Genomic DNA, 26,849 nt, shown 5'->3' with positions numbered 1-26,849 from the left:
CCTCTGCTCTCCCCTGGATGTTGGGAACAGTGAACTATTAGAAGCCACATGTCCTGTGGGGCCGCTAGCCCCGGTCTTACCAACACAGAGTGACCGAGCAAAGACCCAAGGTGTGGGATCTATGCTATCTGATAAACAAATTAAATACTTGTCTATGGTATATAATTCTGTGGGACACTATCAGACCATCTTTGGGACCTGCTTAGTTGCAATTTGTGACAGATAATACTTGGTGCCACTTTTAAAATCCACTATTAGTTCTGGTTCCATGGGAGCACCGTCCTGGGGATAAGTGAACGGTAGTGAAAGCAGGGACAGTTCTGGTGAGTGGAGCTTCCCTCTGGTGACCAGGAAGTGCTGCCTGAGACCCGGTCCCTGGAAGCACAGCTCCTTTTGGTTAAATACATAAACTACCATAAAAACCACAATTACAATGACTGCCATGGTGACAGTTTCGATGCACTGAATTATATGAAAAAAACAAAACAAACAAAACCTGGGACATGACTGAATGGCACAAGAAGTAGGAGCAATAGCATAGTATGTCATTTATGTTTATTACCAGGGGTTTCAACCCACTGAATGGCTCATGCCTGCCCACATTATAGCTGAGTCATGTTTGATATCTCAAATGAGTAGCAATAAAAAACCCTTTATGACTCCCATGCTATTTTCATACCTTATTTATTCTATTTTTTTTCCCCCTGTTTTTAAGTCATCCTTTTTGTTTATTAAGTTGGTTACTATGGAGATCATGACATCAGTAATCTTGACTAAGCTCAATGGTCTTAAGGCAACATTCAGGGTAAGGTTTTGATACTCGCAGTGGCTCAGTCCTGGAGAACAGCAGTGGCTTGTGAACGGAGGACAGAGGCTTCAGGCTGCTTCTATATGGTGGGAGGACACACCGGTGGAGCAAACCATGTGCTCTCAAATGTGCTTCCTCCGCCAAGGACACAGGGGGCAGCCCTGAGTGGGACGAGAAGGTACTGCAGTTGCCAAGGCCCATTTAATCCTCCGCCTCTAAGGAACTCAAATGCCATTTCCCCTCTAGATTGGGTGACTGTGTAAATAATGATAATAACTAAACTCAGGCTGCTTTAGGAAAATTACTAAATTGTGGAAGGCTTTTAATCCACCTGAGCTCAATTAGAACATAAAACCTCTCTAGGTTCTGGGTTGTTTTTCCTGATCTTTTGCATCTTCCGAGAAAGTTTTTTTTAAAACTAGTAAGATGACATGTAAAAAGTCTTAATGAAAAGATCTAAAAGTTAGACTTAAGATACATACATCTATCGATGTCTAATCACTTCATAATGAATGGAGTCAAGTTTTTATAATTCTTCCACTGGCCAGAGGGAGTCCCCCAGCCCCATGAGGTGCCTTCTTGGTCTGCAGTCCGTAGGTACATCACTGCTACCATTGTACCAGTAGCAGAGTACTATTTTTATGTTAACAAATGAACTTTATTCCTGCCAAGTCCCTGTTGACTCATGATCCCTCCTGATGCTTCAGGAAGCAGCTTGGAGACACTGGGCCTTTGGGCAGACACAGCCCGGCAGTACAAATGGGTTGGCTCTGTGCTTTTTCATTTCAAAGCAGATAACAGGCTGCAAGAAGGTTTTTGAGTCTCAAAAGCCTGACTGTTGTGCGTCGAAAGTCAGAGTTGATGTCACAAATGACAGATTTCAGAAGAACACATGGTGACAGCAGAGGCTGTTGTTCCCGAGACCAAAAAGAAGGAGGAAAGTTGGAGAGAAAGGACAGAGAGGAATGCAATAAAGCCTTCTCCTTCCCTCTGGTTAAGGTCAGAAAAGTGGGGTGAAGGAGGAAGGATCCTCACAAAGATTTCAGAGAATATGAGTGTAGAGGAGACTGTGCCACCAGAAGGACTTCCCTGCCACCATGTCCTGAGAAGAGTCCAGTGGAGATGGCTGAGTGAGCTCCCAGGGCAAGGAAGGAAATGAGGCAGGTCACACAACCCACAGACCCAAACAGCCTCAAGGCTGTGAAGAGGGAAGGCACCCCGGGGTGCTGGGGAGGACTGGCACTACCTGTAGCAGACAACTCCCCCCACCCAGCTCCCTCCCTGCCTCCATGATGCCAAGACATTCCATGGCCACAAGCTCCGGAGAACTTAGATATCTTCCCTACACCCCTAAAATAAAATAAGAGGAAAAATTCCCACATGCACTCAATGTAAATATTAAACAGTTAAATTTACCTAGAATTGATGGAGGTTACTTTTACTCCCATCAGGGGGGGGCTAAATCTGCGACTCAGTTGAGTTAGAGAAAAATAGGAAAATAAGATTTTCTGTCTTAAATGTCTGCCTCTGACAATAAAAAGGAGGCTTCATTGTGTGCCTCTCTATGTATGCTGCTGAGATAAAGCAACATATTGCCAAAAGAAATCTTTTTAAAGTCAGGAATGACAAGTTTTCATTTTCAAATTCTAATGCTTTATGTTCTTTGATTAAAAAGATAGTAGCTATACCTTTGACCTGGCAATACTATTCCTAGGAACTTATTCAAAGGAAATCACATGAATGTGTTAAGAAATGATAACGGTGGACAGGGTAGCATTGTTTATAATGATAAAGATTTGGATAAAAACTTAAGGCCAACATGAGGGAACTGGCTACAAACCACAATGGTGAATCATGGGTCCTGGAGCCTGGAACCCTGGACTTAGCAGCTGCATGGCCTCGGGCAAGTTACTGTCAAGTAGGACATTTGAAGTATGAAGACAATAGATGCTACATCCAAAGGAGCTCCTCTACTCAAATGTCAAAGTCAGCGGGCAAGCACTGGTTAAATGACTTTCGTACCCGTAATCCATAATGAAGACATAAAAGGTTTAAAAGAATAGATACAAGAGAAGATTTTCTGGAGACTTCTTCAGGGAGGACTGTTATGTGCTCTGAGGCTGGTGCACCCCACCCCTAAGAGGAGAGGCGGGGGTACCTGGCTATTGCCTCAAGTCTCAGTGACAGTTGGGAGCCCTCCCAGAGCTTCACATGAGTCCCCTCTAGTTAGCCAACACAGTCAATGGGTGTGTGACCCTTGCCTGAGAAATCTAAGGAATGAAGTGGGCACCCCAGCTGCAGCTGGGTGAGCCGAAGGGCAGTGGTCTGCACTGGCAGAGTCTGCAGATCCTCAGAGGATGAGCTGTTCTCCTGGACCCTTCCTATAGGGCCACCTAGAGGGGCAAATAAGACTCGGGTGTCAAAGCTGGAGGGCTGCATCGCCCACGTTATGGGGATGGTGGGGAGAGGTCCCCAGGGATGGGAACTCCTGAAGAAACTCCAAACACATGCCAACCACTGCATCTAGCCAACAGATCACAGACCATCTTGTGACAGCCGTGACAATAGTGGTACAGTTCAGACTTGCCTGCTCTCCAAATGTTCCTCCCTGCCCTGACCCCAATTTCAATATAATCAGAAATACAGCTAAATAATAAGAAACTAACAAGCTAAAAAAAAAAAATAAGCACTACGTGCTAGTTAGCTATACATATGCTAAATAAGCAGAAAGCACCTGGCGGTAGAAAGAGAGAAGAGACCCTCTCCCCGCCCCTTGCCTGCTGTAGGCTTCCCGCATGCAGCAGGTGTCAGGCTTCAGCAACGGGACAGGGGAGTCTAACCTTTGGATGGAAATTGAGTTTCAATGATTACATCCAATGTAATTGAACTTTTTATGGAATTAAGATCATGTATCATGATTTGAAGTGACCCACACAGCTTTAATTAGCTAGAATTTACCCAGAAAAGTCTCAGGACTTGCCCACTTTGCATCCAGGTACAGGAGAAAACCCAGCCACACTGAGCATACGTGCACGGTGACGGGAGATAACAATCAAGTGGCTTCATGCTTATTCTCACTAGTCTCCTAGCTTCATGTTCAATTGCATTACCAAACCTCTCCTCCTAACCTCAGTTTCCCTCACTGCAAAACAGAGAAGATGACACCCAAACTTCTGCGAGAAGGAAACGTGATCCATGACGGCACGTGGTGCAGAGCCTGGCGCAAAGCAAGCACTCATTGCTGGTCAGCAGAACACTGCACAGCCACAAGAACCTCATTTTAGAACACTTAGTAACACAGAAAGACATCTGTATACATAGCGCCTATACATATGACCCTATATTTAATTGGGTATGACCCAATTAAATTTAATTATTTACAAAGCACATATACATATGACCCTATATTTAATTGTACATACGTGGGGTTTTTTGCCCCCACAGAAAATGGTCTATAAGTAAAAACACCAAAATAATAACAAAGGCAATCTACGGATAGGAGGGTTGCAGATTTTGTTGATTTTTCTCTTTCTATTGTTTTTTCCTAAAATTTCTACCAAAAATATGCGCTGCTTTTGTAATGACATATTTATCTTTAATCAAGGGGAAAAGATGTACCTTCCTAGTCAGCATCTGCAGCTCTAATTGTCCCCTTTGTCATTTTATATCCCCAGCTACTTTAAAATACACAAAGCAAAGCCTGGAGTTGGTGCTTCCATCCCTCTCCTCCCTGAAGGCGGATTCTGAAGAAGCCACTTAGCTGTGAAGGCCAATTCCAGCCCGGGGAGCTCGGGTCCACCCAGGAGCCTTGCTGGCTGTGGCCTTCCCAAGCTCTGCAGCAGGCAGCTGACGCTTCCTCAGGCACTTCTGGACCTCTGTGGCATTCATTACCCTGGCTCTGCAGGGAACAGAATGCATATTTTTTTTCTCCTACTGAGTTGTGGCAAGAACTCGATCAGTATCCAGGAGAGCCTCAGGATTTTTTTCTTTTCTGTTGGGAGCAGTGGCAGCTCTTTTTAAGGGCAATAACATTACCAAAGGTGGACTGAACAAAGGACATGCTGGTGGCTTAAAAAAAACAGGAAGTCCTTCATGTTACTCCTGTGTTTGGACGGGCATTTGCTTTGCTGCCTGGGCACGTCTAAATGTCTGTGCAGGACCACAAGAGGCTGCTGAGTCCAAAAGGGTGGATGGAGCAGAGCAGATAAGAACAGGAGAGATTTTATTTTAGAAAAATCTCTGCTTTCAAAAGAACTGAGGCTTTTGTTAGCGGTATAGTCTCAAAAGTGTGTGTGAAGCTCTCTTGGAGTGGCGGAAAGCTCTGCTCCTGAAAGTGAAAGAACAGTCAAGTACGCTGCCTTTCAGTAGCCTTGAGTTGACCAGCATTTGCCATTTTCTAGCCAGACTGCTGGATCTCATCTAAGAATAAAGAATGCAAAATGGTGCAGCCACTTGGAAAAATAGTTTGCTAGTTTCTCAAAGTATCAAACATAGAGATACCGTATGACCCAGCAATCCACTCCTCGGTATATACACCCAAGGGAAATGGAAACAAAATATATACACAAAAACCTGTATGTGAATTTTCATAGCAATATTATTCATAATAGCCAAATACTGGAAAGCACTCAAATGTCCATCAACTGATGAATGGAAAAATAAAATGTAGTGTTATTCATATAATAGAATGTTCAACAATAAAAAAGAATCAAGCACAGATACATGCTACAACAGGGATGAACTTTGAAAACATGCTAAGTGAAAGCAGCCAGTCACAAAATACCACACATTGTATGATTCCACTTGTATGAAATGCACCTCTTGTATCTCATAGAGATGGCAAGTAGATTAGTGGTTACCTAAGGCTGGGGGAAGAGGGAGTGACTGCCGATGGGCACAGGTTTCTTTTTTGGGTGACAAAAATGTTCCAAAATTAGACAGTGGTGATGGTTACACAACACTGTGAACATACTGAATTGAACAATTTAAATGGGTAAATGGTAGGTTGTGTTATATGATTTATATCACAATGAAGCTATTAAAATGGGGGGGGACTGTCCTATAATATCTGTTCGAGAAAATGAGGACAAGATATAGGATTGATTTGTGACAATACTGAGATGTTAAAAAGTTACTTTTCCCAATTTCTTCTCTTACCACACCCTCGAGGCCTCATTTTGCTATCACCCTATCACAACCAAACTTCTCAACAATTTTTGGGATTTGTCAATCAAGCCACTAACTCACATCCTGTCCACTCCCTCCCCGCCAAAAACACTTCAGTCACCCATTTGATAGGCAGTGACTTGAGCACTTCCTAAGGACACTGTGAAGCCACATAAAATAAAGAACTGAAATTTATGAGGAAAGCTCCATATAAGATCATAGTATTTTTCCTCCTTTCCCAGCAGCTGCTACATAATTCCAAAAGGTTTGTAACAACAAACTGACAGAACAGAAAGAGATGACTGCAGACAGCCTGGATCAGCTGGCGTCTAAAACCTGACCCTGGCACATTAACTCGGACCCATATATTTGTTCCTTCCCAGCTGAGCCCAGACAGGGTCAGGCTGGTACCAGATCAAACCCAAGAGCAGATAACACAGCCAAGAGGAAGATTCAAACTGCATTGGGGTATAGCCATTTATATGTGGGTCACCTTTGGGTTAAGAACCTGGTGCCAAAGATCTGAGAGGTTCAAAAAAATCTATGTCAAGCCATATTCCTTATGTGTGGTTTGGTTTTCCTATAATGAGTTATGATGTAAGTGCTTTAGCTTTTTAGGTAAGAAAGTTCATATATATGCAGTGGTTAAATGTAGGCGTTTGGACAACCGACTGCCTGGGTTTGAAGCTCTGTCAATGAATTTACCTCTGGACAAGTCAATTACCTGCCCTCCCTAAAAGCCTATTTTCTTTAGGTACATTGAGGATGGTAACTGCAGTAACTGTTTACAAGTGGTGATGCGATGGTTAAATGAGAAATCCATGGGAAGCCTTTAGCAAGAGCTCAGGATATGTTGGTAATGGCAGTGGTAGCAGTTGTTGTTTTTATTACTTTGTAACCATCCTAAGAGGGAGAAATTACAATAATAATGAGAAAAAATTCACTGGTTGATAAATCATTCTGATGTACACTTATATACCACCTATTATATGAAACTAGATAGTGTTCAGAGAATACGAAAGAAATGACCCTAGAACTCCTATGGTCTGAATTTTAAAAAGGAGTCCATAAAGGAATTTATATAAATTATTCTAAGAATCTCAGAAAAAAGGGCTCACTATAAATAGAAGGAAATGCATCTCCCATAGGTAGCATAAACACGAGTTGAGAAGTGGCTTGAAAAAGTAAACTTGACTCATGGCGGTGATTTAAAGTGGGTTAATTTCATTTCAAGAAAATATTCCTCCCATGGTCACATGGATTATGATCCGTGCAATATGATGCTGAAAAATACAGGTTTGTGTTTTTAGAAACCTCTACCAAGGAGAGGCCAAATAGCTGATTTTAAAGACACACCACACACCCCAACCACCAATAGAACCAAGCGAAGTCTAAACCACTGGCAGTGAAAGTCACCAAGTTTAAGGAAGGGGCTGGGAAACAATTAAGCTGGGGAAAATCTAGCAGGTGCTGGGAGAATAATGCAATTTCCGAGGGCAGCAGATGCACAAGTGAAACAGTATCCAGTAACAGTCCATCAGATGGTAATTATGGCTGGACTGGGGAAGAACAGCCCAGATGAAAAGGGGCAATTCAAAGGGTAACTGAATGCCAGTGAGCGACATCTTCCTGAGAGATCACATACCAGGGAAAAGCGGGGCCATCACTTAGCTCTGAGGGGGAGGGGTTAAATAAACCGTCATTTTTCTTTGTAGAGGGACAAAGGGAAAATGTGGAGAAATCAAACGCACAGAATCCAAATGGAGGCCTCCAAAGAATTCATTAGTCCAGATTTAATCAGAACATCACTAATAAACAATCAAAAAAAAAAAAAAAAAACCCCAAGAGGCATTAATCACTCTGGAAGTATGATTTCTCAGGAAAGATGAAGGGTTGATTCAGTCCCAAAAAAAGATTTGAGAGGGGAGGGGGAAGGAGAGGGGGAGAGGGAGAAAGATGGAGAGAAAGGGGGGGGGGAGAGAGAGAAAGGAGTTCACACTGTCATTCTATGAACACTATAAACCCAGATGAAGGACTGAGGTGACTGAAGTGGATGATGGGGAGCATCTATTGCTATTGAAGCAAGTGTAGGGGCTGTTTAAGTTCAAAGCAGATATTCTGTAGTTTAATAGGACAAATAATAGTTATTTAAACTACCATCCTTGGAAAGGGAGCAGGGCCTGTGATACAAACACATTCCCTCCCCAGGAATTCTGCAGAAGCAGGTCTGATCCCAGTGTGGCTATTTCTCCAGAGTCTGGGCTCTCGCTACCTAGAGGCCAGCGCAAGTCCTCTTTCCACCCCTGGTTGATACTGAAACAAGACTGCAAACTCCTTGCGAGCAGGGGTGAGTCACAGTTACACTGAATTCCCCGTGAGAGGCAGGAAGGAAAGAACAGGCTGGCACGTAGCCCCACCCCCCAAGGTAAGAGTAGGCCAACTTGTTCCACGGTCTTTAATTACTATGACCACTCAGTTAATTCAGCCACATTTTGGGTGTTTCCCTGATCATAGTACCCACGCAGGTGGGCCATGATGATTCATTTAATAAAAAATTTCCATGAGAGTAACTCTCAGAAAGTGCATGTAAAGGCCAAGATGGCTCATTCAAGCTAAGAGAAGAATCTTCCAGGTCCATCATGTGGAGTATGGTCTTGGTCAGGAAAAAGTCCTCTCTCTTATCCTCAAATTACACTGGTTGACTGTGGAGTTATTATTAAAAGTCTTTGGCTGGGCATGGTGGCTCACACCTGTAATCCTAGCATTCTGGGAGGCCGACGTGGGCAGATTGTTTGAGCTCAGGAGTTTGAGACCAGCCTGAGCAAGAGTGAGGCCCCGTTTCTACTAAAAAAATAGAAAGAAATTAGTTGGACAACTAAAAATATATAGAAAAAATTAGCCGGGCATGGTGGTGTGTGCCTGTAGTCCCAGCTACTCAGGAGGCTGAGGCAGGAAGATCACCTGAACCCAGGAGTTTGAGGTTGCTGTAAGCTATGATGATGCCACGGCACTCTAGCCTGGGTAACAGAGTGAGACACTGTCTCAAAAAAAAAAAAAAAAGAATCTTTGGGGCCTACTTCTGAAATGAGTGATGAAAATCATTTATGTTTTCTAGGTTCTTTCTTATGACCTGTTGTCGATTAATAGAAACAACAGGGAAGGTGCTATGTCAGGGATACCTATCATCTGATCCAGGCAGAAACTAAGAGGGCCTTGGGGTGGGGAGGGAGGGCCTATTTCCCTGCCATGCAGCGATGAATTTCAATCACTGCTGCCTTGTGCCAGATTCAAATTGGCAACCCGCCGAGATGAAATACTTTCTATCCCATTACTCATGCCTGGAGTGATCTGTTCCCTTGAAGACTGGCTTCCTAGGTGAAAGCTAGGGACGACGGTCACTCTAACATGCTTAAAATAGGATAAAAGGTATGAAGGTCCAGTGGCTAGCAAGAGAAATGATATGGATATGATGAGGGAACACAGGGTCTCACATAAAGCGTGATGCACTGGGAGGGGTCAGGGGTGTGGGGAGATGGGAAACTTAATGGGAAAAGAGGAATTCAGTTAGTAATGACAATCGCTCAGCCTGGCATGGTTCAACTGCTGTTCAACTAGGCTATTGCTCTAGTAGAAATAGTAAGAAATAGTGCATTGAGGACTATACAGAAATTCCTCCTAAAGTAATTCTACTTGGCTCAATTTGTGTGAGATAATCACTCTAAAACATTAAAGCCATCTAAATGTTAAAAAGAGAAAAATAATTTGAGATAACTTAATTTAGCATTTTAACTTTTGAACATCCAAGTTCATTCCATGTGGATTAGGTTTTCAATAAATAATCCTTTGATTGAACTTTTAAAATTTCCAAAATTTTTACTAACGCTTGTTTACCGCATCCAAATCTGCACTAAAACCTTCTCAAGATTGAGTACAACAAGTAGCAGTAAAAGTGCGTCCAAAAAGTCAGAATTCACCAATGAAATAATCAGGACAGCACAACATAGCGGTGACAAGAAGCATCAGCATTATCATTTTCCCGTGCGTTCCTTAAGTGTTTGTCTTCCTGGACCCTGGGTTTAAACAATCCATCTCTGCCACGTCTTGAAATATGCCAGGTCTCGAGGGGGGCGGGGGGCACAGCATACAGAGATGACCTTGGAAAAGTTTATTAAATGTAAGCACTGATTTCAAATCATACTAACCTGGGAAGTCATGATAGCATCATTTTAAATGAAACAAAATGTTCTCTCTGGCTTTCTCCCTACCTGGAGCTCTAGCTCACCTCAAAGTGCCCGACTCTGGAAACTCCCAAGGGTGGTGGTGGGGAAGGAGCTCCCGAGTGTTCAGAAAAACGCTGCTCTTGACATCCACGTGACAGCTCTGTATTTCTGCCCCCACTTCCAGCCCCGCCACCCATGCCACCAGATGACGGCTTAGGGCACAGGAGCCACAGGTCACCTCTAATATATAAGGGCTTCTCTTGGCCCAGTCCTATGGTCTATCTATACCTGAAGGTGTCTCAAGCATGACTGCAAAAGGACAACATTTCTCGTGCTTACCCTGAGCTGATACAGAAGCTACAAAGCAGGACGCCTGGTGTATCCATGTACTTTTTATTTCCGGTCCCCTCTTCTGGGATCAGCTTGACTTTTATTTCAGTGATGGATAAAGCATGTGGCCACACTCTTTGACCCAAGGCACTATCTTCGCACCTAATTTGCAGGTGTTGGCTCTCATTCCAATGAAGTATTTCCCCAGAATTTCCAGGTGCAAACAGAGCCCCTGGTGGCCTATCTCAGAGGTCCTCCAGGTGGGCTCCGGCACATCTCATCTCTAGGACGCTGTGGATCCTGCTACTTAAGAATATTCCTCTGACTCACAGATGAAATGACATGTGTCTGGGGTTTGCTTCAAAATGACATAGGAGGAAGGGGAAGTGGGTGGAGGTATAGAAGATTCAAAATTGGCCAAGAGTCGAAAATTGTTGCAGCTGGGTGCTGAGTACATGGGCGTCAGTGCTACTCACGTTGTGGTCTGGGACAGGTGCCTGAGTGTGAACTATTACTGGTCTGTGAAGATGTAAGTAAAAAAATTGAGAGAAGCATTCAGATACTTTTATAGCAATTTGATGGAATAATTCTACATTTGTTAAATCTAATAATAAAATAATTGGACTTGAATTTTGTCTGTCTTTGCTTTTTAATCTTATTTTTCCAGGAATTCACTTTTTATAAAACAGTCTGTGATGCATTGTGCATTAATAAAAAAAGAAAGAAAGAAAGAAAGAAAGAAAGAAAGAAAGAAAGAAAGAAAGAAAGAAAGAAAGAAAGAAAGAAAGAAAGAAAGAAAGCAAGCAAGCAAGCAAGCAAGCAAGCAAGCAAGCAAGCAACAGCCACATACAGATTGGGAAGCGCTGCTTTCTATGATTTTGTCCGCCTTCGGATATGCTTGACGTTTTCCGAAATAAAGAGGTTGGAGGAAAAAGAACTGCTGTTTGTTTTCACTCTCTATTCAAACAGAAATCTACAATTTATCAGAAAATAATTTTTTACATTTTACAAATACAAAGCTAAATGTAGGACTTGAAGCAGCCTCTGTTAACAGGAAGGGGCTCCTCCAGGATGGGTCTGGCGGATGAGCCCTCGGCCCACAGCTAGCCTCGAGGAGTCCAGCTGAGCGCCATATGATGAGCAACTCCTTGGCTAAATGTTCAGAGAGTTTAAACTTACACTTTCTGTTTTTCTATCTCACAAAGGACAAATGTTAGCCCACTGAGGGTTTTTTTTTTAACTTATTTAAGTAGAAGTGTATGCAAATATTACAGGCCCACATGCCAGTCAATGTGACAAAATTATGTATTCCAGTTAAGTTACTGAAAATGGCTTGTGTGTATGTATACAGGGATATTTCCATTTACAATGAAATCCAGGTTCTATTTCAGTCCCCGTTCTTGTGCTGATAATAAGTGTGTCCTGGGGCCATTCATTTTTAAGGTCAGAAATTACTGCTGCCCCAGGGCAGCTGCTATGTTCCTGTTAATCATCCTGACTTCCTGGGAGGAGTCAAACAAACCAGCTTAGGGCTGGGACCCAGACATCCCGAACGAACGCAGCCAGAGCCAGCTCTTTCCTCTGTCAGCTTTGTCCATTTAATGCCTTGAAAGCAAAACACTGATTGAAAGGGAGAAATCTGCTTTTGAGGAAGGGGAAAGAAAACAAAAATATGCTGGGAGGGTGACTCTAGGCCATTTGTCCTGGGACACAGAGGAAGAGAGGCATCCCGGTGGTGCCCCCCTAAAGGATCATGTGGCTACTGTTTTAGGCTTGCAGTCAAATAGCCACTTGAGGGAAAGGGCTGCAGGCGAGCCCTTGCGGGGCGCCGCCTGTAAGGGTATGAGCACCAGGTTCCCTGTAATTAAGAAGCAGCCTGCTCCCGCGAAGACAGCCCTGCCACCCCATCTGCCAAGCCCGCGGGAGCTGGCACCGCGCCTCCCTGCCTGCCGCCCTGCTACCCACCGGCTCCTTGGAGACCGCCTTTGATGGAGCGTTTATGCCAAGCTTTTCCAGAGGATAGACAATCTGTCGTCGTGGTCGCACGGGAACCAAGTAATGAAGGGCAGATGTCAGGGAGTGGGCGTAGGGGTTCTGGAACTGAAAGACAGCAATCTATATTTTAGGGGAGAGAATGTCAGAGTGGCGCAGCACAGATGTCTGCGTGCGGCTTTACAAATACAAAACTCTTAACTCAGCCAAGTCGGAGAGGAAAAAAAAAAATCAGCAAATAAACAAACATACTCTTCGAGCAGAGGAATGAATTGTAGATAATGCCTGACACTAATGAAGATAATTACGAGAGTAATTACATTACTATCTCTGTGGGAATGACAGATAAACAAGTGGTTTGGTTTATGGGATTTTTCAGTACAAGTATTTTCCCCAGGAGGATATTCTTCTCCATAGTGATCATGAATCAGCTTGATTTGACCCCACTAAGCTGTGTTATCTGTGTCCTGTTAACCTTTGTGTGTTTGGCACAAGCTTCTTTAAGAAGACACATAGATAAAAATGTCATTCAAGGGGCAACTTAGCTGGGATGTGAAAATTCGCCTGTTTGAGAAAGTCACTCACAGCAACTTCAACCAGACCTTTGTTAATAAAATAAGTGTTTTAAAACAAAAGGGTAAAACCAGAAAATGGGAGTGGATATGGGGAAAGTAGGTCATATTATTTTGACTTATGCTAATACCAAATTATGGGCAGGATTTATGCTTACTGAAATGAACTTTGATAAATTATGTTTTAGGAGAATGCTTTAAATATTAATTTTATCCAGCTTTTAAAACTTGGCAGAGAAAACTGAACATGGTGATCCTAGTTTCTCTCACATTTATGAAATCTTAGGGGTTTTGGTGAAACCAGCTCAGGGCATTATAACCATTTAAACCTCAAGAGTCAAATTACGAAACCAAAACTTTTAACGATATATTTATTGAATTTAAACTGAAAAGCAAAGAAAGTAAAACTGAACTGTAGGTATATTTTAATACATGGTTTACATGTAATATATTTGCTGTTCTAAAAGTAGCCCCAGGCATTTCTAGGAGCTTCTAAAAGGGTTTTCTAAAATTCTTCACCATTAAGCTTCATATCCTTACTTTAAAAACTGAAAAACAGAACCCAGGAATTCCTAGCCAGCACTCTGTTTTTATGCCTGGAAGATCTTTTAATACATGGCCTGGAAAGGGCAAGAAGAAAATCATCCTCACAACCTGATCCAAAAAGCTCAACTTTATTGCAATCAACTGGAGATTTATAGCAGAATTTGGGAATTCTTACCGAAATTATTTGGAACTGCTTCTTATACTTGTTTTAAATGTATATGTGTAAATCAATTGGAAGTGCAGGCTGAGAGGAAATCTGTTTCCAAATGTGTTTCTACAGCCTATATACAATAGTGCATAACATATGCCTAATTCTATACCATTGAGGTAAATATATAAACATTCAACAAAATGCCCACAATATTATTTTTATTATGGATACAAAAGGACTTTCTCCAACCTAGCACCATCCAGGAAAGATCATGAATAAAAACAAAAATTTAATATCACATCCTGAAGGTCACAAAATTGGCATCTGGCCAAGTACAAAGTAAAAGGAAATTGTACAGGACCAGGATTTTTCATCAAAACTTCTACCTTCCCATCTCATTAAGTTCAAATCTAGGGCATTTGCATTGCTATTGGGCTGCATATTGATAGAAAAAAAAAATAATTACTAGAGTCGAGTGTACATCTCACTAAAATTCCCTTCCATAGTTTTCCTTCTTTCTTCCTTCTAATTCCCTCTGTACTTCTCCAAAAGGCTTTCAACAAATAAGCTACACTGGCAAAATTATCGTTATGTGTATGTCCTAATATACTTTAGATTATTTAATAAATAGTAAATAAGGTCATTTTAAAATCTACTCAGCTTCTTGTGGTAACTAAGAAGAAATGTGACACTGCCCAAAATTCCAGGCAAAACACGAGAAAGTTTGAAGTCAGGAATGGAATCTGATGGGACAACTTCTACCTACTCTAGTGGTTGATTCCCATCACCCCTCCAATATACATCAAGTTGTGGACCAATCCTGCCAGTGACAAGACAGACTGATTTGCAGGAAACAACCCCTTGGGAATCCAGCTTGAATAGGCCCTTGCCTGTGGAACAACCAGACACTCTATATGAGTGTGTGAGAATGTTCGTGTGTATGTGCGAGAATGCGTGTATGTGTGTGTGTGTGTTTGTGTGACTCTTCTAGGTATTAGGGGTACTGCTTTGAACAACACAAACACCTCTGCATTCATGGTAAATGTACAATTTTAGCTAGTGAAAAATGCTATGAGGACAACTAAAGCAGGAGAGGGGATACAGAAATAAGTAAGATGGAGAGCTTGCTATTTGTGCACATACATATACATAATGTATATAAATTAGATTCATGTCTATTTCAACAATGTCACTCTTTGCAAGTATAACAAGTATTATGCAGGATTATATAGGTATTTACTACATAAGAGATACATCACCATGAGGTATCACCACTTTTATCCATCACTTTTATGGGGGTGGTTGTATGCTTATTTGGAATGCTGGGGTAGCATACCAATCTTATAGAACAGAACTAATGTATTCTATGAATTCATCACTGACATGTTCTTTGCTTGAAGGAACATGACAGAAGAATTTTGACTTTGCCCTAATGCATCATAAGAAATGATTAGATTTTCAAGTCTCTTAGAGCATTTTTGCCAACAAATTGTTCTACTAATCATATTGGTTGTTACTGCTTAAGAAATTCAAAGCCTTCTGGACTTCTGTAGTGTAAGAAAAAAGGCCAAACTCAGTACGGCCATTGGAAATTCAGACCCATGTTACAATCAAAATCCATCAAGAGAGGAATGACTAAAACATGGCACACGATGTGAGTGACACTGTGAAGGCTGATCTTCTGGAAAAGTAAATTACAACATTCTCTCACCTTGCCTTCCATGAATTTGGGATAAACAGGGTAGTAAAGACAGGACTTGTAGCCTAAACGAAGGATCTCCTTCAGAAAAAACTTGGTGTAGTGCCGGAAAATAGGATTGAGGACAAAGTGATGCAAGTGCCCGTGTTCTTCACGCTGATGGTGACCGAAGTAGATGAAATCTTCAATGTTGTAGTGGGATCTTATGTACTCTATGTCCTAGAGAAGAAGCAGGAAAAGATAGTTTAAACAAGTGTTTTAAACAAACTGCATGCATTTGGTGATAAGTGTCTTTTAAAAATTATTTTAGGTACTTTAGTGATAAATGTTTTTCTTCCACTATTTACCACCTTATCTTCATTATAATTTTTTTCTTTTTTTTTTTGAGATAGGGTCTTGCTCTGTCACTTAGGATGGAACTCAGTGGTGTGACCATAGCTCACTGCAACCTTAAACTATTAGGCTCAAGCAATCCTTCCTCCTGCTTCAGCCTCCTGGGCAGCTGGGACTATAAGTATGAGCCACCATGCCCAGCTAATATTTTTTATGTTTTGTAAAGACAGAGTTCTTGCTTCTAAATTTTTTTAAATTAGAAATTATGTTTCCTAAGAATTATTTGTTCTGATGGCATGTCTTCAGGGACGGCCACAAGCTTTGCAATGTGTTCCTTATACACCCATGGCTGCTAACAACTTGGAGAGCCCTGAGTCTCTGCCATTGACCAAGAGGCAGGACAGTTGCCCCTTACCACTGCTGGACTAAATGGACACAGGTTGGTCAGCCTTTGCATGTGTAAAATTCAGGAGTTGACCAAACAGACCCACTGGTATTCTCTGGATTCATTACTATTCACCTGTTCATGTGGAAACGTGCCAATCCCAAGTCACACACCTTGATTGGCACATGTGGTTGGCTGGCCTACAATCAAACTGTGAGTCTTGGCCCCATCCATGTGCATTCCTTAAACTTTCTATTCTTCTGATGTATAACATTTTTATGTAGTGGAAGGGAATTTAAAGGACTGAGGAGTGATTATGCGTAAGAGGAAATATTGGACACATTGCTCTTGTTTCTGTGGGTCTAGCTCTGGTCCCCTCCCTTTGTCCCCACATTGCACTGGCAACCTGGGGCTCACCCATGAAAACTGTGCACTGGTTCAGCCTGTCCTGCTTCACTTCCCAGCAGCGCACACTATTGAAGGTGGGGGCCAAAGGGAGCAACCCAAGGTGACTGTGACTCTCTCTGATGGCAGGGGCAGTAAACACATCTAAAATGTAGGAAAAATAAAATCATATGCAGGCTGAAAAACACTGACTATGTTTCTTTTTGTTTTCCACAGTAAAATTGTTTTAAAAGCACACTTTTGAGAAAAGAAATTGCAGAATGCAATGTACTCTGTGATCAGCAAGGCTGGCACTAGGAAACTCATGAAAACTGTGATGTCTGTGGCCAAGCCCCTCAAGGCTCCTTGTTTTTCTAGCTTCTGCTACCAAGCACAGAGGAAACAGAATTCCAGGTATCCTGGCCAGTGTTGGTACCCCATGGCAGTCTGGCAACCTTTCCATCTGCATTGACCCTGTAACAGCCTTTATACTATAAGACTTTTCTTTAATTACAAAGGAGGCATCCCTCATTATAAAATAAAATGAGTGATAAGTGTAGCACTGAGAAATCATTGAAAAACAAAAAGCAAAGAGCCAACAGAGATTATTAGCTCAAAACAGCAGATGGGCCATGTGCATCTAATTTTCCTCCTTTCCCAAATCCCTTAAAATAATATTTTTGAAATAATGCACGTGCAATAGGGTTGGGGGGAAAGTAAGGCAGCTTTGGCCTGGAGGAAGTTTTTCCTTGGAAGGAAACTCTACCCTTAGGTTAAACCTTCCTACCTTGGGTCATTTGGGGATCCCTGCCTACCTGCCAATACTACATTCAAGCACATGAGAAGAAGCCAGACAATGGATACCCCCTCCCAACTAGACAGAGGGGGCAGACAGTCCTGCCAGTGACAGGAGAGACACAATGAAGAAACACACAGCACAACTGTCAAGGAGACCCATGCCAGCTACCCATACTGATAATCTAATCTTTCATTCATGACATGGACAGACTTTTAAGGAAAACTGACAAATAAGAAAGACCAGAATGTTGAAACATACAACCTACTACAGAGGAAACAGATATTATTCAGGAAACAGGAGAGAATTAAAAAAAAAAAATACTACATAGTGTCCTCAGATATACCAAAAAACATCTTGCCTATAATATAAAAAATAAGCTGATACCAAAAAGGAACAATAAGAGAACAAGGAAGAGACTTGGGAATTAAATATATAAACTCTGAAATAAAAATTCCAATAGAAGCCCTGTATAATAGAATAAACATGACTGAAGACTGAATTAGGGATTCAGAAGACAAAAAGTATGAGAAAAAATGTCTATTTACAATACCAAGAAAAATCATAAAACATGTAGAAATAAACGATAAATTTCCAGAACTATAGAGGGTCAGGGTCTCAGCAGGAAACAGATGGTATATTCAAATTAGGATAACTGAAGGTGGCTTTAACAAAGGCAATATTTGCAAAGATGGGGCAGGGTGTAAGGAAATTAGGAGGAACAGCGCAGCAGCAACTGCAAGCTATCCCCATGCTACGTGGGTGGCATGGGAGGAGGACTAGTTGCAGGAATGTAAAAGAGAGCATCGTGGAGAAGAGGTCACCTCAAAAAGGACAGAGAACTCAGCAGAGAGATCAGCCCACTAGGGGCAACCCAAACTCACTGCCTGCCTGCCTCTTGTCAGGGCTCCCCACGAGCCAAACCCGATGGAAAGCCAAAGGACAAAAGCATCCATAATGTCAGCTATCCACTCAGGCTCCCTGGGACCCAGCAGGGTGGCGAAGGGTGGAGAGTGGACCTGTAGGGCTAACAAAAAACTCTATGGCACAAAACATGGCAGAAAAACACACATGAAAGAAGTCAAAACTCTTCCTAAAGAAACCAAAGAGTTAGATGATAACAACACAGAAAGCCGTGTTTCTAGGATGGAAGCCTTGATGTTTTAATACTGTCAATTCTGCCTAAATTGTTCTATAAAATCCACATAGGTGCAAATAAATTCATAGTAAGTATTATAAGGTTTATCTGGAAGAGGAAATATCCAAGAAAAATTTTGACAATTTTGAAAAAAGAAGACAAGTGAGTGAAGACTCTCCACTACTAGATATGATAATGCAATAGGTATCAAAAAATAAATTCGTGAAACATAATAGAGTTTGAAAATAGACACGGGCATATGGAAATTTAATAAATGTAAAAGCAGCATCTTACATTGGTAGGGAAAGAATGGACTACTCAGAAATAAATGCTTTGGAATAACTGGCTGTGCATTGGGAGAAAAATAAAATGACATGCCCACTTGAAAATACATGTACACACACACGTGCACACACGTACACACAAAACATGCAATTAAGTACACAGAAGAACGATGGAAAGGATAAATGCCTAACTGATAGTAGCAATCCTTTGGGGAGATCAGTGAGTTTGTTTTTTGTTTTTTTTTTTTGAGGGTGGAAGGTTAATGTGAAATTTTAGAATGAGAATCTTTTCATGTATTCTTGTAACAAGAAACATTTTGAACTGCAAAAAAATGGAAATTTGACAGGCTTGCAAGGGATGGGGACAGATTATGATGATATCCTTCAGCAAAAGCAGGAATTCACATTAAATAGGTAAAACTAAAACAAAAGGGGCATTGTGTACTAATTCATGATATAACAAGGTACAATCAAGGAAATTAATATCTGTTTCACAATTTACCATTTCATTTCTGATCACTGCAATGCCGACTATTTGTTCTGCAACTTCAGCTACAAATGCCTGCAGTAGTGTTCCATCCTGAAAAGATAAGCATATATTTCAAGACCCTTAAAATATTGTTATCAATGTTTCTATAAGCAGTCAATAGTGAGTTTTTGTCATGATCACATAACAACAATAATAGTTAAAAAAAAAAATTTACCAACACTTACTTTGGGTCAGGTACTAAGTTAAGTGCCTTCCCTGTGTCTACTAGATCCTCCCCCCAACTCTAACAGGTAAGTATTATTATCACTGTATATCTATTTCATTCATGAGAAAATAAGGTTTGAGCAGTTGAGTATTTGCCAAGATCTCCACTAGTAAGGGATGGATCTATGATTCAAATGTCATATCCCTTTTACTCAGAATTTGTTTTCCTTAGCTCTAAATCAGTGGTTCTCAAATCTTATGATACACTGAGGGCTGCAAAGGCTTTGGTTTATGAGTATAATATCCATTACTATTTTCTGTATTAGTAATTAAAGCTATATTAGAAATAAAAAAATTTACATTTATTGTTTTATTATAAAACAAATTGTATAATATAAAACAATTATAAAACAAAATATTAAATTAATTTAAAAATAACAATACATTGTATATTAATATAATGCATTTTTAATAAAAAATAACTATTTTCTAAAACAAAAATATTTAAAGAGTGACATTGTTTTATAGTTTTGCAAATCTCTTTAATGTCTGGCTAATATTAATAGAAGATAGCTGGATTCTCATATCTGGTTTGTATGCAGTCTCTTGCAATATGTTGTTTTGGTTGAAATATATGAAAAAATATGACTTCACGAAGTGATACGTAGGTGGGAAGGGAGGAGTATTTAAATAATCTTTTCAGATAATTATGGATACTCTTTTTGATGCACCACCGAAACTCAACAAGTGGTAGTGTTTTAAAGATTAGTTGCAATGTGGAATCTGAAAAACATATCAATGAATTTTACATATACCACTATACAGTGTTAAAATTCACTTTTGTAACATCAAGCATTGTTTATCTGGAAAACAGTGGCTCAAAATGCTATGCATATTTTCCAAATGGTGATCCATTTCCTTACAAACTATCAAAACATCACATTCATTAATATCACCAACAGTCTCATCAGAAAAGTCTTTTAGGTATTGAGAAGCTGCCAAGCTCACAATGGAAGATACTGGCTTCCTTAAATTCTATTTTTTTTTCTTAGAAGCTTGGATTTTATTAGAGGGAAAAATGTTGGCAGTTGCTCTCTTGGAGTAACAAGTTCACCTCATTCATTTTTAAGAAAATGTCTGCCAACTAACCAAGTCCAAAAAACCATATTTTGTCTGCCAGTTGTTCTTTCAGGTAGAAATGGTGTCCCATGAAAATGGTGGCTAGTTCAGCAAGCAACTCAGTCATGTAAATGATTCTTCTTGGAACAATCAATATGCTTCAGGATGCAGCAGAAGTACTTTAAGCACATTTCTCACTTTGTCACACAGAATACTAAAAATAAATGGACTCATGGGTTGAGACTTTAATAAGGTTAATAATTTCACTGCTACATCAGGGATTTTCCTTAGTGAAACTGGTTTTCCTTTTCTTTAATTGAAGCTTTAATTGAGATCGTTATAGATCCACATGCAATTGTAAGAAATAATACAGAAATTCCTTGTATGCTTTGTTCAATATCTCCAATGGTAACATTTTTCAAAATCATAGTATAATATGACAAGCAGAAAACTAACATTGATATGTATATATCATATCAATGTGTGTATGTGTGTGTATGTATTAAGTTTTATACAGTTTCATCACATGCACAGGTTTGTGTGTCCACCACCACGGTCATGATATTGAACAGTCCAACACCACAAAAATCCTATGTGTTGTCCCCTCTCCCCTGCCCTCCCCCCTGTCCTTAACCCCTGGCAACAGATAATATATTTTCCATTTGTAAAATTTTGTCATTTCAAAATATTATCTAAATAGAATTATGCAATATATAATCTTTAGGACCTGTTTTTGTTTTGTTTTTTTTCCCACTCAGCATGATTCTCTGGAGATTCATCCAAGTTGATGTGTGTATCAATAGTTCATTCCTTTCATTGCAGAGCACTACTACATGGCATAGATGTGTCACAGTTTGTTTAACCATTCATCTGTTGAAGGACATCTGGGCTGCTATACCAGCAGCTATGAACATTCACGCAAAGGCCTCATTTCTCTGGAGTAAATGCCCAAGAGTGTAATTGCTAGATCATAGGATAGTTGCATTTTTAGTTTTTAAAGAAACAGCTAAAATGTTTTCCAGAGTGGCTGTACCATTCTGCATTCACACCAGAAACATATGAGTAATCCAATTTCCCCACAACCTTGTGACCATTTGGTGGTGTCACTATTTTTTTTTTCATGTGTTTTAGTGATTCTGATAAGTGTGCAGTGATACCCCATTGTGGTTTTCACTGGGATGATGGTGAAGAACACCCTTACCACTAGGATGTTTACTGTCACTTCCTTGATCCACACTAAGGTGCCGGCAGTTGTACCCATCATTGCTTTTGCACATCAGTACACATATCAATACAGTGAAGCAGGAATGTAATTTCTTACTCAAATTATGAAAATTATTTTCACCTCACAGACTCTCTGAAAATTCATGTTTTGGAGGCCCCCAAAGTTCCTGAGACCAGACTTTGAGAGCTAGGACTCTACATCATACCACTTAGAGGGGCCCGGAGGGAAAGAGTGAAAAATGAAGAAACAAAGAGACCAAGATAAACCAATGTAAACACACACACACACACACACACACACACACACACACACACACACATGCTGGAAGGAAGTTTTATTTTAATTTGAGGTCTTTATAAATGTAAACATTTGTCACTGTGTTTAGGTATTTCGTTTCTGCCTTCTGATGACTTAAAAATTAACTAAAAGTTTTCGTTTTTGTTTTTAAAAGAGCCAATAACTGGGAATTCCCCAATGGTCTCAAGAGTAGAAGAGAGAAATAAGTGGTGGTAGGTATATTCATGCAATGAAATACTGTATGCCATAATATGGAGGAATCTCCCAAACATATTGCTGAACAAAAGAAACCTGATATCAGAAAACAAACTGTATGATTTCATTTACATAAAGTGCAAAAACTGGCATAGCCAACCTCTGATCTTAGAAGTTCAGGTGGTGTTAACTTAGGAGAAAGTGCCTGAACAGAAGCATGGGGGGGGGGGACTTCTGGTGGGCTAGGATTCGTCTGTTTCTTGAAACAGGTGCTGGTTACACCGTATATTCAAATTGTGAAATCTATTAAACTGTTTATTGGTTATACTTCCATAAATTTCCAAATAAAATGAATTCAGAAAGTAACTATGTGTTTCTCTACCTAAATGTATCTTTCCATGTCTAGTTAAATGACATGGTCCTTAAGACAGTGGTGTTAATGTGAGGCCACCACGAGCCTGCCCTCTGCCCATGGCGCACATATATGTTACTACACTAGAGAAAGAGAACCCAACATTTATCACACAGGATCTTTCCCAGCCCATCCAATCCCTGAGAATGCAGCCAGCTCAATAAAAGGGTCTGGTCAGACTCATCATCCAGTAGGTTGAAATGGGGTCCTATGCCCTAAATCTGATCCCCAGTGCTGCTGGGTGAGCACCCAGTACCCATGGATTCCTGAGCTACCTTTCTGTAACCACCATCACACTGTATCTGCCAGTTCTGGAGACCAAGCTCTATCTCATTTTGTGACAGCTGTCTGGATCAAGTCCAAATTACCCATCCTCATGATAAAGATTTGGGGTATCTGATCAGCCCCCGTGTGGGCCACCAGTGAGGAAAACAGCCTCACTTCCCTAAACCCCAGTTTCCATGGTTTTCTCTTCTGGTTTCTATCTTCTGACCCCACCTCTGCCACTGCGACCACATGGTTCCCCAGCTGAGGTCCAGAAGCTTCAGAGCTGAATCTATGTGGGTCACAATGGTCCTATGTCATGAGGTCTAGTCACATCCGGTACTTACAGGGTCTCTGCGAGAACTGTTGTATTGTGCTAAATCCTCCAGTATGCTTGTCTTCAGCATGAGGGTGCTGACGAGATTTTTTACGCCAGGAGTATCCGAGAGAGTGGCTAGTCTTATATCAATGGACCTGGGGAAGTAAGAAGAAAAACACTTTTTTTAGGGCAAAGTACTACATATGTATTCCCCCAAAATGGGAACACAATTGCAACATACCACACTTATATAAAATAATGTCTAGTAGGGTATATATTTATATAACATTAGGCTTTGAATAATTACAAAAGCAACTCATTTCATTCTAGACAACCTGGAAAACACACGTAAAAAGATAAAAATCACTGGTAATGCCATTAACCAAAGACAACACAAAGTTACATTTCAACTGTATTTAATTTAAAATGTTCAGCACGGTGCTTTAATTCATATTTATTTCATACATAGAACCAAAGTCTGCCCTGAATTTTGAAAGTATGTTGGGAAGTTAAGAAGTCACGTTGTACCAGGGCTGGCTGCATGAGAGTGGGACCCGGGAATAGCAAAGGGTTGCGTGCTTTGAAGGGCCTCCCACTTGGAGTTTAATGCCCTGAGTTTGCTGCCTTAAAATTCTTAACAATTTTATCTTTGATTTTGTGTTTTTAAAGTTGAGTTGAGTGAGGCAATGGAACATGTCAGAGGCTTGGAGACTTTGTTCACACATGGTCCTCATGTCCCACTATCTCCTCATGATGGGTTCTCTCTCACCTGTTCCTTGCCCCTGGGACTGTGGGACCTCCCTACCCCTGCCTTACAATTGCTGCCTCCTGCCAGGGGTGACAAGTGAGGTTGCATTGTTGGGAAAAGCCCACATTTAGCCACCACCCTCCACATTGGACCAGGCATGGGAGACCTGTGGAGTCTCTGGTCAGAAAGGGAGGCTGGTTCCCACCCTGGCCAGGCAGTGCCATGATATGTTCAGCTGGCAACTCAGTGTGGACTTCTTGCCCACCCCCCACCCAGGTGATCAGTGCACCTTGCCGCACAAGTTGCAAGCCCTTGGTGGATGCCTGTTTGCTGTGGGTTGGAGCAGCGGGCACGTGGGAGGGAGAGGTTGACTTACCCACCCGGGCCACAGCCTTACATTTTCATTTTTGTTGCATGTCCTGCATATTACATAGCTGGCCTTGCACAGTTTTAAAGCCACCTTCAATCAGTGAGGGAGATTAGCTGTGGTTTTTTTCTCTCTATCCACTTGGCTTCCTCCATCCACAGAAAAAGCAAGGTCTCCACCTTGCCCAGGTCACCCCTCTCTTACACTTTTTCTGAGATATTTGAATGCCCAAATCTGTGAGTCTTCAGGAAATGTCACCTCTCCATGAAGAAGCAATGAAGCCCCTGCCCACTGGTCCCTTCTTGAGTCTCAAAAGTTTTGTAACCCTGGCCACTTACTTCACAACAAAAGGCTTTCTTCTTCTCCCATTTTGGCCAACTCTGACCTCAAAGGTCAGAATTTATAGTATTTAATCAGATTGTACACATAATAAAGGAGAAAATCATATATCAAAGTGGAAGAAAAAAGATTCAATACTTTTCAGCCCCAAATTGGATGAATAAATTATTTAGATACAAGTTTATGTGTTTGTATAGTCACTCAGCATTATAGAAAATAGGAAAAATTTTTGATTCCAGAAAATAAAAATTTGAAATGATGAAAAGCATAAAAAGTGACCTGAGTCTTTCTAATTCTACAAGAGTGATCTATGTAATAGAATCACCAAACAATTTGACAGTCATCAGTATTTCAGTTTAAACAAGCAAACAAAAACTCCAAAATACAATAATCACAAAATAAAAAATGAAGTTTCTATTGGGTTCTATTCAAAGAGGCTGATTAAAAGTAGAAGGAGCTGAGGGTTGATAATATTAAAACACTCTCCACAATAACACAGGCCTAAAATAGGTACGATGGCGACTTAGCAGAGAAAATAACCAGACACGAGTGAGCCACCCACAGAAAAGCAAATAAAACAAAAACGCTGAGAGGAGGAAGCATTTGAAGATCAACCACCTAACAGCATTTTAATTTATTGAGCAAAGTTGACAGTTGTATAATCTAACTCAGTAATAAATATTTATTTATAGAAAATAACTTCTAGAACAGTAAGTATTTTAGTTGGATGAATAAGTTTGAAACATAGTCTCCCAAATTAAAAATGTCAAATTTCAGAAAAGCATAGTGTGAAAGGGTACAAGATTGGGTGAGTGCCTAGTTCACCTAAATGTGTCTCCGCTAATGAATAAACAAGAGGAAGGAAAAGCCGATAGGAAGGTTCAGAGTGGGCCAGCAGGGGAAGGTGGAGAAAGAATCATCCATACTGCATACTCATCCCATATTAAGTTTGGAAACGCCCTAGAGATTACCATGTGAAGCAAAGGTGTTAAAAAGAAAGCATTTAATTTAACCACATTTAACATGAAAGTTAACATAAATATTAAGAAATGTTCTCATCTCAAAGACCCCTAGTCACTAAACGAACGAGAGGGAACCTGGGTGTGGAATTTGCTGACAGTAGAGGTAGCTGTCACTAACAACTGAATGAATTATTTGTCCCAGTGCTCATCAGCATGGCCAGGGGGCAGATGACAGACACAAATATAATTTCCCAAGGGAAGAAGAACGAAATTAGGTGGGAGACCAGAACATGAGGTCATGAAATTTAAAGCAACCAAACTTAAGAGCAGGAACAATTCATCCCAAATGTCAAAAGAAGTGAAGCAAAAAATGGAAGAACATGACATATTTTTAAACCATGGTATAAAAGAAGTAGGTATCGAGGGCCTGTGTCCTCGCTGTGCCCATGTGGCTCCTCCCTCACCACTGCTCACTGCTGTCTTTGCTGTGCACCTTGGGAAATGGCAGCCCCTCTTCACACCTGCTGCACTCTTCTCATCTGTCCTTAACACTTGCATGCAGTATGTTTCATCTCTCTCCTTTATTTATGTCTTTCTCCTCTAAGCAGAATGCAGGCCCCATGAGGACAAGGATTTCTGCCTGTTTGGGTCACTTCTGTTTCCCCAGCATGAGGGATGGTGCTGGCACACGCACCCAGTCAATGCTGTGTAGTTTACTGGATGACTTGAGGGGGGTTGCTGGGGCCCTCTGGGAAGAAAGCAGACTGTCCCGGGGGCACTTCTCCGGCAGTGCTGCACAGACCGCAGCCAGGGAACTCAGCAGCCATTTTGCCAATGTGATGGAAGCCAATTTCAGGATGGAGCTGACACGGAGAGGGAGAGCAGAATAAAGGAAAGAAACCAAGACCCTGGAGACACCAATCTTAAAGTCCTGTCTATCTCCAGACCGCCCACTTATGTGAGACAGTAAATGTCCTATGGCGGAACGCATTGCGAGTTGGGTTTTCTTTCATTTCCAACTGAAAACATTCTCACCATTAATCTAAATTTTGAAATTTAAAAAGATGGTTTTAGAAAAACACAGGTTAAGGGGAAGGTGTGTAT

At 41.0% G+C, this 26,849-nt stretch overlaps 1 protein-coding gene across 1 annotated transcript in view; it reads right to left on the bottom strand.

Annotated features, from left to right (window-relative positions):
* The window catches only part of CFAP61 (cilia and flagella associated protein 61), a 263,247-nt gene that overhangs the window by 143,214 nt on the left and 93,184 nt on the right, over positions 1–26,849 (bottom strand). The window contains exons 14-17 of the mRNA XM_012757361.2: positions 23,358–23,484; positions 19,307–19,384; positions 15,497–15,703; positions 12,490–12,624 (exon numbers count right to left, since the gene is read on the bottom strand). Coding sequence (XP_012612815.2) covers positions 12,490–12,624; positions 15,497–15,703; positions 19,307–19,384; positions 23,358–23,484 — 547 coding nt within the window. The remainder of the gene's footprint in view (positions 1–12,489; positions 12,625–15,496; positions 15,704–19,306; positions 19,385–23,357; positions 23,485–26,849) is intronic.

The sequence above is a fragment of the Microcebus murinus genome, chromosome 16, assembly GCF_040939455.1.
Source record: "Microcebus murinus isolate Inina chromosome 16, M.murinus_Inina_mat1.0, whole genome shotgun sequence".
NCBI lineage: Eukaryota > Metazoa > Chordata > Mammalia > Primates > Cheirogaleidae > Microcebus > Microcebus murinus.
This window is presented reverse-complemented; position numbering and strand designations above follow the sequence as displayed.